Below are 17,098 nucleotides of genomic sequence, written 5' to 3'. Positions count from 1 at the left end.
ACAGACAGAGCTTTTAAACTGAAATTTGCTTTAAACTATTAATTTTTTTAACTTCCTTGTACAAATTAAAGGAAGTACAGTACAAAGTAAAGGAAGTACAGTACAAAATTTGTAATCTGGACGTCCATTATCCGGACTTCAAAGCCACAAACTTTATGTACGCGCATAGAGAATGTGCATACATTATGCATGCGCGCATTGAAAGAAATGTTTAATAAAGTAAACAAATAAATATTAAGCTTTTTTTTTAATTTGACACCCTTTAGATCATAATTGCTCTTTATTTCATAAATTACAGTTTCATATTTTTAATTTTATAATTTCTGCATGCCATCTTACCAGATTTAAATTGATGATCTATAATCCGGAAAAACCCCTAATCCGGAATCGCAGAAGTCCCGATGAGTCTGGATTATGGACTTATCGTGAAAAATTTGGGGTATCATATTTCAACGAAAATACCCATTTTGACTGCTTTCGAATCTATTTGAATATGTTCTTGCATGACATCTGTAACTACGGACGGAGTAAAGGACTCTTTTTACTAAAACAGATTATAAAATAGATTCTGAGATTTCTTTCATGACGTATGTATGTACGCATCTCGCATAACTAAAAAATGATCAGAAGCAGAGCACTGAAATTTTGTATATGGGACTGCTATAACATGTAATAGTGCACTCCCCCCCTTTTTTTTTGTGTTGTTGTTGCAATTGGCCACACCAAATTATAAATAAATATACACATTGCTACTCTGTTACCTGGCTCAGTGAGTCGTTTTTTAATTCTTATATAATGGTAAATTGTGCATTTTTTTTCTTTAAAAAATGATTGAATTATATTGTTCTTATGTTCAAGTTAAGTTTTTTAATGCTTTTATTTAATCTGCATGTAATACGTGGAGAATTATCAACAATTTACAAGTGGATAAGTCTAATGAGGTTGCAATTTGTTTACATTTGAAACAACTTTTAGCAGAATCGTGAAATACCGTAATTTACAGAAGAAACGCCGCGGCGTTTACGTGTTTAAAACTTAAATTTTCAGCGGGTGCGGCGTTTCTACCCATGCGGCGTTTAGGTGCAGTAAAAATAAAATATTTCCTATGATGGTCATTGTACATAGTTTGGATGGCCTTGTCATTGTGCATAGACTGGTGCTGTTCCCACACATAAGACCACTCAGTTGCTTTTTGCGAACGTTATTTCGTTTACATTCTTTCCCTTGAACGGACCTACATGCCTTATTCACCCTAAACGAGATCTCAGAACAATAACATTCTTCCCCCTTTCAAATCAACATTCTCATCAGTTTGAATAGTCTCTCTGCTCTGTCATTCGATGAATCTTCCAGGACCCATCCTCTTTCCACCCTTAACTTTTCTGCAATTTTTTTCAAAAGCGGACACGACTCCACCTGCCTCACAATAACGAACTCTGGCGTATTTCCCCTTCAGCAGGAATGGATTTTTCTTGGCATTCTGCCAAATACAAATCCCATCAGTTTGGGTACAAGTACTTGTTGAATAGTTTTTAAGTAAGAAGGGAGCGGAAAATTTTTGAAAATGTCTCTAAACAGCATAGAAGCTATACATTTCTTACCTTTAATTTATTTTTGAGTTATGGTTTCATTTCATGCATTTTTCTTAACTGGTATGTCATATATCAGGACTTGGTTGAGTTTTTGCATCTATACGACCCACGACGATGTAACGCGCAATTTAATCTATTGCGGCGTTTACGCTGATGCGGCATTTCTATGTAATTTTAATTTTTTTCCCGCCATTTTTCTCGAGTGTGGCGTTTACGCTGATTGCGGCCTTTCTTCCGGAAATTACGGTAAGCCAGTTGGAGCGCCAACTTCGGTGGCTCTATACCCAGTGACAAGAAGTTAATTTTTATTTCTGTGCACAGAAATTTTTGTGCCCTGCCTTCTGGCTGAATTGCTTGTAAACTCAAGATCATACAACATTTGATATGCTAAATAGCAGCTATTAGCGCTATTTATCTCTTACCTAATGTATCCACTTTATATATTATCTCCATTCTTTTTTAAGTTTTAAAGTTCTTATACAAAAACTTTACTGTATTGAAGGTTAGCAGCCTCCTTACTTTTATATCTTGCTAGTGTAACTCATATTGAAATCATTAAATGTCATTCCACTAGATGACAAACTTGAAAATTTAACACCATGCCTGCTACAGGTAAACCCAAAAAACAATTTCTATGAAAAACATTTAACTGTATTTACATGATTACATGCGGTACCTTGACATATTAAATATATAGGACAGACTAAAAACAATCTTAACTTTCGAATCAATAACCATAGAGCTCAAATCAAAATATTCAACGCAAAAAAAAAAAAAAAAAAAAAATAGCATTAAAATAAGTACACCATCACAACTTAATACAGCAGAATTAGAACACTTTAAACACCATGACTTCAACTCTATTCAACTTCAGATACTAGATATGATACCCAATCACAAAACACGAAATTTTCAGGAATCTCTCTATATACTAAAACAACGTTCACTTTATCCATATGGACTTAACACTTATATACATAGTCATAGAGATACTTCTAAGAAGTCTATTTTCAGCCAATTTAAGCTCTACAGCAACAAAACGCAGAGAGGAAAAAGAGGAAGCAAAATAAAAAATAATGCGAGATTTTTATCCACTTTGGATACACTTGCATTGAAAAAACAATTGAAATGTTTTTTTTTGACTCAGACTACTTTCCCAAGAAACTTCTCAACTGGTTACACTCCTGTACTAATAAATTCCTTATCAAACTAAAAAAATTCATTCAAGAAAGCTACGACGACATACAAATCATTAAAGACATGATTCTTGATTTTAGTCTTTTCAGACTCTCTAATAGTCTCACTCAACGCAAAATTTATTTTAAAGTCAATTTTCTGCATCCGCAGTTTGACAATATTCATTTGTCAAGAATCATCAGAGATTGTAAAGATTACTTCCCCGCAGTTGACACAATACCAATGATTGCATTTAAATATCAAAGGACCTTAAGCAACTTGCTCACTAACCACAATGAAATAGATGAAACTGCAGAATGACATTGTAAGACACCAATTTACAGCAATTACGTAGATTCTCATCACCAGCACATAATTACTGGCAACCTGAATATCATACAAAACCATCAACTAAAAACACTAATGAGTTATGGTACAAAATTTAGACCAGTCAGAAACATGACTACAAATTACTGTTACAAGACTTTCGAAAACAACATCAACGAATTTATAGTTAAAGCAAGCTATCAACTGAATTTACCCATAGATACCTTCTTAAAATGGAAAGCTAAAATTCTTCAATGCATATCCACCAAAATCAGTCACCTCAAATTTAAAAGTACACTGAATTGGTCGCAACTTACATCAGATATTAATAAATTAAAACAGCATTTTACTATTACAAAAATAGATAAAGCAACTAATAACTTTAGCATTATATGAAAACAATTCTACGCTGAAATTATTCATAAAGAACTTCTCAACGCAACTACTTATCAATTAGCCAACCTTACAGAAACATCTATAATAAACAGGATTAAAACTTTTCATAAGGAACTCAATATTACTTTCAATGCAAACTACAACAGATTTACTAATCTTTATGCGATTCCCAAATTCCATAAAACACCATTAAAATTTAGATTTATAACTAATGGAACTAATAATTACAAGAAAAATGTAGACTATTATTTTTCAATTCAACTCAATAAAATCTGTAAATTTTTTTTCAATGATTGTAACACTAATCATAACTATTGCTGGATCATTCATAATAACACTCCTGTCATTAATACCATTCAAACCATTAACATCCAAAACATTAACTGCTATGATTTTGAAAACTTATATACTTCACTTCCTCTAGAAGAAATCTATACCAGTCTACTTGATCTACCTAAACTTTTCCCTAATACACTCAATATCATGACTCTTGACAAATGGAAAACCTACCTAAAATGCACACTTTTTCATAACTACATCAAGTTTCAAAATCAACTTTTTAAACAAGTCAGAGGATTGCCAATGGGCTTACATTCCAGCACCTCGATCTGTAATATCTTTTTATTTGTCAAAGAATTTAACTTCCAAAAAAATCTACAACCACAAGAGTTAAATTACTACAAACACACCTACAGATATATTGATGACCTTATTATAATTAATAATTTTGGTAAAATTGAACACTCCGAGATTTATCTGAATTGTCTTACACTTAATAAAACTAATAATTCACAAAATAGCATAGACTTTCTAGATCTTCAAATCATTAACTACAAAAAAATTTTACTTTTTGACAAAACAAGAAACTTCAATTTCAATACTAACAAATTAATAAATTGGAACTCCAACATATCCAAAAAAGTAATTAACAATACTATAATTAATCAAATACAACGAATTAAAACTATATGCACAGATACAATAGATTTACAACGCGAAATTTTGATCCTTATCAAAATTCTCAAAAATAATCTAATTCCCATTCAATTTATCAACCACTGCCTTAAAAGAGCAGGTGTTAAATACTCACTCTAAATCATTTAACTGATAGGGATATGATAATTTGTTCCTAACCTGAGAAGGCGGTATAAGTTGAATGACTGTCAGTTGGAAGATTTGTATATAGTGTAATTACTCAATTGCATATATTGTAAAAAGCTAATTGTCTTCAGACATATACTGTTACTAAAAAAATGGGCCTATTTCATGCCTTTAGTCTGTCTATCAGCTCTTGGACAGTGAAAATTCCTTTTTCCTTTCTTAAATTCTTAATCATTGCGACACGACAATTAGCCAGAAATTAATTAATTTCCATTCACTAGTATTTTCAAAAAAATCTTAACAAACAGTCTCTCTCAGATAAGAACTCCAGAAAATACATCCCTCAAGAATTTCAAGTCCCACCCACTACCATAAATTAATTCACTAAAGTCTTACCGACTGATATTATTCAAAGCCCCTACTGCCGCTAAGAATTTTCGGACACCCTACACTTCTGAGTCAGACACGAAGAGAACACTTTGCCAACTCCCCCACTAGAAAGAATGTAAGTTACTTAATACCATTTCTGGCCTTTATATCTTCATGTACATTCACTGATCTTATTTATATTATTTTCTATATTATTTTTATATTATTTTTATATTATCTTTGATTTGTTTTTACAAAGTTTGCATTATTTATCTTATTTTGTAATCTTCTATGTTTATTTCAACTTTACTTTGAATTCAATTTCATAATGACAATTTCCAATGTTTAATTTCTACAAATAATATAGTACTCAAATGCATAAACATGAAAGTGTCGGGGACGGTTACTCGAGTTTAATAGGATTTCTCTACAGTAATTGATTTTTACTCCAAATTGAATTGACTAAAATGCTTCATAAGAATAAGTTCTTTGAGTATCAGCATTGGTTCATAATTCCTTCTATTCGTGGAAATATTTGGCCTGACTAGAATTGCCGGTTTGGCTTTAACTTATAACTCGAGTAAAGACGAAACACTTTCGTATTCACGTATTTTTATCAATTATTGTTCATTGAACGGGAGTTGTTTTGTTCCACTTGAAAAGTCAACTAGTTTCCGATCAATGACAATGATTACATGTTTTAATTTTTCCTTTTACAATTGAAATTTTATTCTTCATGATGATTTAACTCCAGTCCCCGTTAAAACATTATTAACATTTTACTTTCAAATTACTTCAAAACATCTTTCAAAATATAATTTACCAGTATGGATTCACACTTTTAAAATAATTCTACTTTAATTAAACTTAGGAGATAATATAATCAATTAATCAATACTGTTTAGGAAATAAATTATTATTAACTAACTTTGCAGCAATTGCGCAAGTAGTAATAACTTGTATTCACACTAAATGGATTTAAGATCATACAACATTATATATATATATATATAACTGTATTTGGTGTTTTATTTATTTATTTTTCTGTATTTTACAGTTAATGAAGATGTTTTTGAGTTTTTATGTATTTTTAGCTTCCTGCAAAGTGAGAACTGAATTAATTAAATGTGAAATATATCTCAAATGAAATTCAAGGAAATAAGTTTAAAAGAAATGCACAAAAAAATGTGTATAATTTAATAAGTCATAGAAGGAAGTCATATAGTGTCCACATCAGATATTTCCATATCAAAAACATTTAGTTTCATAAGCTGGCAGCAGCAGATATTTAACTAATAAAAGCAAAACATTTATATAGATTTTTCACATTTTAAAATTTTTAAACTTTTTCAAAGCAAATTATTTTTTAATGCATACAATAGTAATTTGAACTTTTCAGAACAAATATTAAGTATTGGGATACTATTTTCTAGTACTATTGATTCGGACCCCAATTTTTTTATCATAAAATGTCGTTTGTTCACAAAACATACTATATGCTAAAGTATTATGTGAAAAATTGTGATTTTTATGAAAATGTATTTTCAGCAATTTCTATCTATACTGCTCTTTTCCAACACAGCAAACGCTAAAATAAAAAGATACCTACTTGAGTAAGAGCACCAGAAAAATGATTGCAGTTTTTTGTTATGAGATGATACCAGTCTCCTCTGAACTGTTTGCCCAGTTCTTCAACTATTTGACGAACATCGCTATCTGTGAAATCTGTATGGCCTATTAATAGAGACTGTCTAAAATGGAAAAAAAAAAGGCTAAAGTTAAATGGTACAACATTACGCATATTTTTCTTATGTTTCTAAATTTTGAAGTACCAAAAACAATAACTAAGTGTAAACATCAGAACTTAATTTCTGCTTGTAGAATTTTATCTAAACCAAGGGTTTCCAAACATTTTATCTCATAGGCCATATTTGGCTCTTTCATGAAGCTTCGAGGGCCAAGATCCAGTTAATTCATCATACCATGGTGATGCAATTAAGATTAACAGTATACACTTTTTAAACGAGGCAGTAAGATTTCTGTGACTGGATTTATAAGCTGCAATCTTACTTTGTTTTTTAGATTTTTCAAAGAACTTTGTTATTTAGATTTTACAAAGAACTTTGTTTTTTAGATTTTCCCGCAGTTTCACCTAACATAAATTTTTTAAAGCTGTTTTTAAACATTTGCAAAAATATATTTTTGTCCCAAAATATTAGAGACTTCTTTGGTATAATATGTACTTTACTTTTCAATGTACAATCTACATTGTCACAATCTATCGGTGCATTTTGTTTATATTTTGATCAGGTGCATACTTTCGCCCATAAGTTTGTTTATATTTGGGGCAAGTTTTACACGGAAAAAATATCTCAAAAATGAAATAAATTACAACATATACATAAAAAAAATTAAGCTTTAAATAAAATCGCTACTGAAAATTTCTATGAACCAACATAAAATACTACTATGAAAGTAGGAAAAATAACAAACAAAACCTTTATTCTTGTAAAAAATACAATGAGAATTTTTTCCTTGCATGAAGTTAAAGCAAGTATTGTAATCGCCAAAAAATTAGGATATCATTTTAAAGGAAAATATCTGTTTTGACCTCTTTCGAATCCATTTGATTTTTTTTTTGGGGGGGAAGGGGGTTATTGTTGTTGTTGTGTGAGACATCTGTATGTATGGACAGAATAAAGGATATTTCCCCCAAACTGATTATAAAATGGATATAAATGAATTCAGGAGAGACTTTTTTGTGACGTCTGTACATACATATGTATGTATCTTGCATACCTCAAAAACGGGTAGTCTCAAAACTTTGAAATTTTGTATACGGGACTGCTATAACACATAGCTGCACACTTCTCTTTTTTAGTTGCAATCAGCTGCATCAAAAATCTACATATGTATACATACATAACCACTCGGTGGTTACCCACCTCGGTGAGCTCAATTTTTTTTATTCTTATATGTTTGTAAATTCTGCATCTTTTGCTTTAAAAGTGACTGAATTATGTTGTTCTTATATTCTGATTAACACATTCGCTGCCACTAACGCGCTGGCGCGTCAGCATGGCGCTACCTCCCATGCCGGTGACGCTCTGGGGCGACAATCGAGTATGATAAGTAAACTGCTTTAGTTTTAGTTCGGATTTGGAGGTTGAACGATGAGGTTTTTGTGGCACGTTAGTGAAGCATTATTTTTATATTTTCAGTGCGTGGTTTTTAAATTTTGTGTTTCAATTTTTTTTTTGGTGCATTTTTAAAAATGGCGGACAGTACAAGTATTGCAGGACCTTCACAGCCTAAGAAAAGGAAAGTAAGTAAAAAACTGACTGATGCCAAAATATTAGAATTACTAGAAAAGAGTGATCTTTCTGATTATGACAGCGTAGACGATGAAGATTACGGTTGGGATTCTACGAGCGAATCGGAAGGAGATAGTGATGTCGCTGTGGATAACTTAGAAATGTCGGATTCTGACACAGAAGATCAACGATTACCGGTAATCCGACAGGTTGACTGGAAAACAGATTCAAGTTGCATGGTAAGTCATACATTTACAAAATCTGAGTCCTTGCTAATACAGCCAACTGAAAGTACTCCTATCGGATATTTTCGCCTTTTCCTCACTGAAGTATTTCTGGAAAAAATAGTCGAAGAAACAAATCGTAACGCATTAGAAATACAAAATAGCGATAAAACGAAAGAAAAGTCACGAATAACGCTTTGGAAAGATTTAAAAGTGGATGAATTTTTAGTTTTTTTGGGAGCATTCTTGCAAATGGGGACAGTAAGAATGAATAGACTTCAGGACTACTGGAAGAAGGACCCATTATTTCATAATGCAGGCATTGCAAATAGCATTAGCCGAAATCGGTTTTTATTAATTTTACGTGCATTACATTTTGCAAAAAATAGTGAACCTGGAGAACCTCAACCTACAGACAGGTTATATAAAATACGCCCTGTTATCGATTTTTTTAACGAAAGAATGTGCGAGATATATTATCCTAATACAGTCAAAAGTCATTAATCCGGACTCGTCGGGACTTCGGCGATTCCGGATTATCGATTTTTCCGGATTATAGATCATCAGTTTAAATCTCGTAAGATGGCATGCAGAAATTCTAAAATTAAAAATATGAAACCGTAATTTATGAAATAAAGAACAATTATGATCTAAAGGGTATCAAAATTTGCAAAAAGGAAAAAGCTTAATATTTATTTGTTTACTTTATTAAACATTTCTTTCAATGTAAGTTGTTTTAAGTTTTGCTTCGTTTCATGTGGTAATACTTTCTCTTTAATTCTATTAAACAGACATAATTTCTTGTTCAGTTACAAAGTTCCGCTGTTCAAGTCCTATAATTGCTGTGTCAAGAACACGGACTAATTTGTCAATCGAAATTTTTTCGTTTTCAACAACCTCTGTTACTTTTCTTCGCTATCGGAAGCGAATTATAATGATGAGGAACTTGTTTTAAATCATATCAAAGACAGAGCATATCGAGATGAAATACTACATTTGGTAAGGAATTATAAGCCAAATAAAAACATCTGCGCAAGATAAGGATAGTGCTGACAAATCAACTTCCAATTCATTACGCGCGGCGTTCCCCCCGCCGAACAGCGTGAAATTGATAAACAGATTTCGGATTTCAAAACATACTTTCGCTTTAGATCCTTTACATGTTAACAAATATATATCGGAAATTCTATTTGATATAATCGAAAGTTTAAGCTTACTTTTATAAAATTGCTCTTAAAGTCTGCAAAAAATAATAAGCCAAATCCAATTCGAAAATTAAGGAACAACGCAATCATCAACATTAACTGAAATAGATAATTAGATAATTTTAGCTTATACGTCCATTATACATAAAACATGCACGCGAAAACGTATTCTGCACTTGCGCACACTCATATGCACAGTCGTAAAAGGTCTTACGCGCACACGTAAACGCTTATGCGCATGTGTCAATGCGGCGCATGCGCAGAAAGTTTTTAGTTTTGAGGTCCGGATTATAGATCATTCCGAATTATGGGTGCCGAATTAACGACTTTTGACTGTAGAGAACTTTCTTTGGATGAATCTATGGTTCTCTGGCGAGGTAGATTATTGTTTCGCCAATACATAAAGAATAAAAGACATAAGTACGGTATAAAACTTTATATTTTGAGCACATCAAGTGGAATAGTGCAAAAGATTGCCGTGTATACTGGTTTATTAGATGATTATGGAGGGCAAAACCATACACAAAAAATTGTTTTACATTTACTGAATGAAAATTAAATGTCGGTCACCATGTTTTCACGGACAATTATTATAATAGCTTTGACTTGGCCAAGTTACTGTTAGATAAAAAGACACACTGCACAGGCACATTGAGAACCACTCAAAAAAAAACACTCCAAAGAATGTTCAAACTACTAAATTGCGAAAAGGCGATACAATTGAAAGGTATTGTCAGGGAGTAATGATCGGAAAATGGAAAGATAAGCGTGAAGTGTCTTATATTTCTACGGAATACAAAAATGAAATGGTTGACATTTTAAATAAACGAAATGAAATAAAGCAGAAGCCTCTGCCAATCATCAAATATAATGCGTTTATGTCTGGTGTAGATCGGCAAGATCAAATGCTGTCATATTATCTCTCGGAGAGAAAATCACTACGCTGGTATAAAAAATTGTTCTTTCATACTATTGAAGTAATGCTAATGAATTCACATGCTCTTTATAATAAATATTCCGGGAAAAAAATATCACTTTACGAGTACCGACTGAACGTTGTAAAATCACTTTTGCCATCAACAGACGAACAAAAGCCGACTCCCAAGAATCTCAGACATACTCTTCAGAAAAGAGAACTTGCACCTGGTAAAACCAAAATACAAAGAAAAAGGTGTACATCTTGTTCCTCTCAAGGCAAACGCACGGACACTACGTATGAGTGCCGTGACTGTCCCGACAAGCCAGGATATTGCTTGAATTGCTGTGAAATATACCATAAGTGATAATATATTTATGCAGTACTGTTCTACACTGACATTTTGTTTGTAATAAGTTTAATTTTTTTTTCATTTTCTATTATGTTGTTTATGTACATTATACAATATTTGTTACATTTTATAATCTTACATTTACATTTATACATATTTATGTTTTACTGTTACATTTTATAATTTTTCATAAATTTCACTTCTCTTTATCCAATTAAACGTTTTATTTCTTTTAAACTGTGACTTTATATAATGTGTCAATAATTTCGCAGAAAAATGATGAGACGCACCAGAGCGTCAGTGGCATACAGATAATAAGTTGAACGTGAGGTGCCACTGACGCTCTAGAGCGTCCGAAATTTTTTTAGACTAAACACGAAAATAAAAGGTTTTTCTTTTTTTCTGACTTTACTATTAAAATATTAGGAACGTTTTTAATCATTAAAACACTTTTTTTAAATTCGGCTTCTGAGGATGGATATATAAATTTTGGTGGCAGCGAATGTGTTAAGGTTTATGACTTTAGTTAATCTACATGCAATAATTGTAGAATTATCAACAATTTAAAAGTTATTTAAATGCTAACAAATAACTATGCCTAACAAAGCTGAACTATGCCTAACAAAGCTGCCATATGTTTACATTTTAAACTCTTGCTTTGGTTTGAGTTTTTATGCATTTTTGTCTTGTCACGAAGTGAGAACTGAATTGACGTTTAAATGAAGTGCGGCAAAAAATGTGGGTAATTTAAAGGACGTATGAGGAAGGTATATGTGTCCACGTGAGACTATTTTATACAAAATGTTACTGTATTTCACTCATTGTAAATTTAGAAAAGGTTGCAAAACACATGTACTTCCAACTGCTCATTCTCACGATCCAAGAAACAATATCTCGGAATATTAACATCTATTAATTTTCTAGTTTCATTACACCATGCTTTCCACTTTTGCTGCAAGTCCTCCGGCAACGCTTCATCCCAATCACACACTCTCTCCCAAATTTCTCATAACCATAACTTTATATGTATCACAAATGGTGCAATCAAACCAACAGGATCAAAGATTCTTGCAGCTGTCTGTAAAACACATCTTTTAGTGAGTTGCAACATTTTCCACGAATCCAACAAACCCTTCACCTCCAACAACAACTCATCTCTATCAGGATTTGAATTCAACCCTAGGACTTTCGGCTGTGTAACTCCCACTATTTCACTGTCATTAAGTCCATTTTCTATCCACAATTTTCTAATTCTCTACTGTTCGACCTCAGTTTCCTCAAATTAAATCCATCATTCTTTAATATTGATATAGCATCAGACGACAATTCAAATGATTCTCTCACACTCTCTCCACCATAATATAAATCGTGTAGGAAAAGTGATGAATTTAACATTTCAAATGACTTCGGTTTACTTTTCTCATATTTTTTTTATGATGCTTTATCATAGGACTCAAAATGAAAGGGGAACTTTTACATCCAAAGGGTAGTCTTTTCATTCTCATAATTTTATGTTCTTCACTAGGGTTACCTGAATACCAAAGAAATTTTAAGAATTTTCTATCTCTTTCAGAAATTTTTATCATTAAGAAAGATTTTTACTATTAAACACTATTTTGTAATTACAAAATTTTAGAATAACATCAAGAATATTTGGATTTAAATTTGGGTCAATTTCCAAATAATCGTATAAAGAAAGATTACCTTTAGATTTTGAACTACAGTTAAAGACAAACTTTGGTTGTTTCTTTATCTTCCCTAACAACTGCTCTATGAGGCATAAAATACTCACGCTCATCTCTCTCACATTCCTCAATAACTCCATTTTGTTATAGGTCATTTATTACTCCCCTATACTCATTAGCAACCCAATCATTTTTAGAAAAATCCTTTCCTAACTCATCAAACTGCTTTTCAGCTAAAAAATAATTATTTCCTAATTCATCATAACTAAACTTCCATAATAAATTAATTTCATATCTCATTCACGAATTTTAAATTTTTCTCAAATTCATCTATCAACACTTTATCAACTACATTTAACTCTTTTTTTTTCCCTTTAATTCCTAAAGCATCAAGCTCCCACAATACCTGAATATCTGAAGCGGCTACACAAAAATTCGCTGAAACTGCAGTCTTAACATTTGGCTTGTAAACATCTAGACTTCCCTATAAAGCAAACCCGAAAATCGTTGGCACCCAAGTAATTTCCTGGTTTAGTTTTTTGAAAGAAGAGGCTTCAATAATTTGCCAAAACAGATCAGCCCCAATTAATATCTCAACGTTTATATCATTGTCACAGCAGTCGGCTAAGACTAATCCGCGGTATTGAATAATATTTTGTACTTCCTCATTTGGAACAGAAAGAGATGCCACTGTAATAGTATCGGACACTAGCACTTCAATTTGAATACACTGATTAGGGTTGTATCTACTAGATAATTTTAATTCTACTACAATACAAAGTCCGTAATCCGGACTCGTTGGGACCTCGTCGATTCCATATTAGGAGTTTTTCCAAATTATAGATCATCAATTTAAATCTGGTAAGATGGCATGCAGAAATTATACAATTAAAAATATGAAACCGCAATTTATGAAATAAAGAGCAGTTATGATCTAAAGGATATCAAAATTAAAAAAAAAAAAAAAAAAAAAAAAAAAAAAAAAAAAAAAAAAAAAAAAAAAGCTTAATATTTATTTCTTTACTTTATTAAACATTTCTTTCAATGTAAGTTGTTTAAGTTTCTTTGTTTTCTGTGCTAATACTTTCTCTTTAATTCTATAAACAGACATAATTTCTTGTTCAGTTACAAAGTTCCACTGTTCAAGCCCTGTAATTGCTGTGTCGAGAATACCGAGAAACTTGTCAATCGAAATATTTTTGTTTTCAATAACATCTCTGTCATTTTCTTCACTATCGGAACTGTGCATGGGTAAATAAATGCTTTATTCGCATGTGTAGCGGACGTGTGCATTAAAAGCACATGCGAAAATACTTTATGCGCATGCGTGAGTTTGTGGCTTTGAGGTCTGGATTATAGATCATTTCAGATTATGGACTTTGTACTGTACATCGTATTATTTCTCAGTAGGCTTTGCTGAGCCAAATGAAAAAACTGACAGCCTTTCCTTTCTAACTGATTTTAATTTTAAGCAATTTGCAAGGGACTTTGTACACCAATTTCTTTCGAAGCCATTATTGCATAAAATTCCTGTCATTTTACTGAATTTTGTTTTATCAACAGAGCTAACATATACACTGCAAGTGAGTAACAGCACAGATGATTTATGTAATCAGCTTGACCTTGACACTGAAGAACTGCACTGAGTTTGTTTGGCACCACCATTATCTTTTTCGGAAAGAGGTTTATTTTGTTTACAGAAATGAATCATAGAATAATGCCCTTTCCCACACAAACAATTTCTGACTCTACACTTTTTCGCATTACACTCTGAAGAAAAACATCTGAAACAAAGGTTATTTTGCTTAATAATTTCAACACGCTCATTTACTGAAAGCCTTTTAAAATTAGGATAATTTTGTGTCGAGTGGTTTGGATTAGTTTTACACAAAATACATGTTTGATCTTTTGCTCCAGATACATATACACTGCTGGCCACCCAAATTGCAACATCACGAAAGACACGAGATATCACAACAAAATTTATTTAGTAGATAACATGTTGACCAAGTACCAAATGATTAAATTTATAGACTTCTGTGAAGTGTGGTTCCTTCCAGAATCAGTAGCCACAGTAGCCGCCACTGTTGGAGATCACCGCTGCCACACGCCTGGGCATTGATTCAAAGAGATTTTGGATGTGTTCTTCGTGTACAGCAGACCAAGCAGCTTCCACACGTTGCCAAAGTTGATCTGGTGTGGCAGCTTGGGTCAATCGTTCAGGAACCATGGACCACATGTTTCCTATCACCAAAAGATCCGGAGAGCGAGCCGGCCAGGAAAGCAATTCAATCTGGCGATTGATGAAGAACCCTTGGAAAATGTGTGCCACATGTGATCGCGCATTATCATGTTGAAATATGGCTGTGGGCAAGCCCTGAAGATAAAGAAGGAAAACTGGCTCCAACACCTCAGAGATGTAGCGCTGGCTGTTTAAAGTACCGTCAATGCATACTAGAGTAGTGCAAGAGTGACATTCAATACTGCCCTGTACCATAATACCCGGTGCAGGACCATTGTGGCGGTGCATAACACAGCTGTTCAGCATCCTGTCTCCACAGTGTCTCCAGACTTGAATCTGACCATCGTGGTGTTGCAGACAGAAGCGTGACTCATCAGTAAAGACAATTTCATTCCATTCTGCCATCGACATCCTTCTTTCATCACACCATTGGCGGGGGAGACATCTGTGGTTCTGCATCAAGGATAGATGAAGCAATGAACGTCTTGCGGACAGACCACTCTGCTGTAAACGGCGTCGAATGGTACGCAAAGACAATGGATGATGCTTTACAGACTGAATGTGCTGTGCTATGGTTCATGATGTGACTGAGCGACCCGTCACTGCCATGTGCACAATGTTCCTGTCATCACGTGAAGTGGTGCACTGAGGTGGATGCGATCGAACATGTCGATCCGTCGTACCCTCCTGCATCCAACGGTCACATATCTGCACTACAGTTGTTTGGTTTTGTCGAACACGACTACCGATTTCCCTGAAAGATAATCCACACTCTCAGTAGATTGCTATCCTTCCTCGGATACTTGATCAAATGATGAACGCTGTTTACTATGAGGCATAATTGATCTTTAAAAAAAAAAAAAAAAAAAAAAACCACATGAAAAACACAATGGTCAAACTTAAAATCATTGAAAACTCCAAGCCTTAAATACCGCTTTGAAGTGGTGCCACAGGCGCACGTGATGTGCATCTGCGCTGAAATTCTAATCATTTGCATATCTCACCTCCGCTAATGCATGTTGTAAATTTCATGTTATTTGCATGCTTCCTTCAGGGTGTTGCATTTACGGTGGCCAGCAGTGTAAATTAGAAATATTTTTGTAATTATAATTATGAAGTTTATTGACATTATTTTCATCGCCTCTTTTATTATCGTTACCTGTAAATGATTTTGCAAAAAGGGATTCTGGTTTCTGTTTACCTTTTGATGATAAATAAATATCGCATTTCCGACTTAAAGTTTGGGGTTCAAACGTCTCTCCCTGTTTAACTGCTTTATGGGTTTTTAATTCATGATCAAGTTCACTGAATATTTTATCCGAAACCATAAGATTACATAACGATTTAAAATCTTTTACATTTCTCAACTGACAATAATATTCAAAATTTGCACTTAACCTTCATGCAAACTGTACAAAATTCTTAGATGATAATTTTTGCATAGAACAAAACTGATTTAAGTACTCTTGAGGGGTTGGCTATTATTCCTTTACAATTTTGGACTTTATCATAATTATTAATATCTTCTTCCTTCACATATACCATTAAATTAGTGACCTTTTCTCCCAAAATCTTTAATAAGATTTCTTCTTTTAAATCTTCAGGTACTTGTTTTGTCCTAAAACCCCTTTCGATTGACTGGAAAAAGAGATTAAAGGATTCTGCTTTAGTAGGTACAGAAATTATTAATGTTTTACATTTTTAATTAAATTTCCCATATTTTGATTTGAGGTGTCCATCTCAATATTTGAATTTTATAGGAAGTCTTTCCTCGTGCTAGCTAAAGCCAATTCCGCCTCTAACTGAGAAAGTTTTAAGACACAATAACACGCCGAATAAATACTAATTCAGAAGTCAAACAACAAAAATCAGCGTTATACCTACAAAATTTTCACAGGAGTAGTTTCGATGGTTTTACCGAACCATCATCTTCAGCTGCAAAACCGCAAATGCCATTTGCGGTTTTGCAGCTGAAGATGATGGTTCGGTAAAACCATCGAAACTAGTCCTGTGAAAATCCATTTGCGGTTTTGCAGCTGAAGATGATGGTTCGGTAAACCATCGAAACTAGTCCTGTGAAAATTTTGTAGGTATAACGCTGATTTTTGTTGTTTGACTTCTGAATGAGAAAGTTTTATTTACTCTAACTCTAATCTAATTTCGTTTTCTGATTTTTGTTTATCAATTTGTATTTTCTTT

At 32.9% G+C, this 17,098-nt stretch overlaps 1 protein-coding gene across 1 annotated transcript in view; it reads right to left on the bottom strand.

The window, feature by feature from the left end:
• Nucleotides 1-17,098, bottom strand: part of LOC118198165 (deubiquitinase DESI2) — a 76,776-nt gene that overhangs the window by 19,846 nt on the left and 39,832 nt on the right. The window contains exon 5 of the mRNA XM_035369782.2: nucleotides 6,571-6,712. Coding sequence (XP_035225673.1) covers nucleotides 6,571-6,712 — 142 coding nt within the window. The remainder of the gene's footprint in view (nucleotides 1-6,570; nucleotides 6,713-17,098) is intronic.

The sequence above is a fragment of the Stegodyphus dumicola genome, chromosome 7 (genome assembly GCF_044657685.1).
Source record: "Stegodyphus dumicola isolate Sdum_Otavi_A_Nest chromosome 7, ASM4465768v1".
Classification (NCBI taxonomy): Eukaryota; Metazoa; Arthropoda; class Arachnida; order Araneae; family Eresidae; genus Stegodyphus; species Stegodyphus dumicola.
Note: the sequence above shows the minus strand (reverse complement) of the source record. Positions and strands in the feature narration are given on the sequence as shown.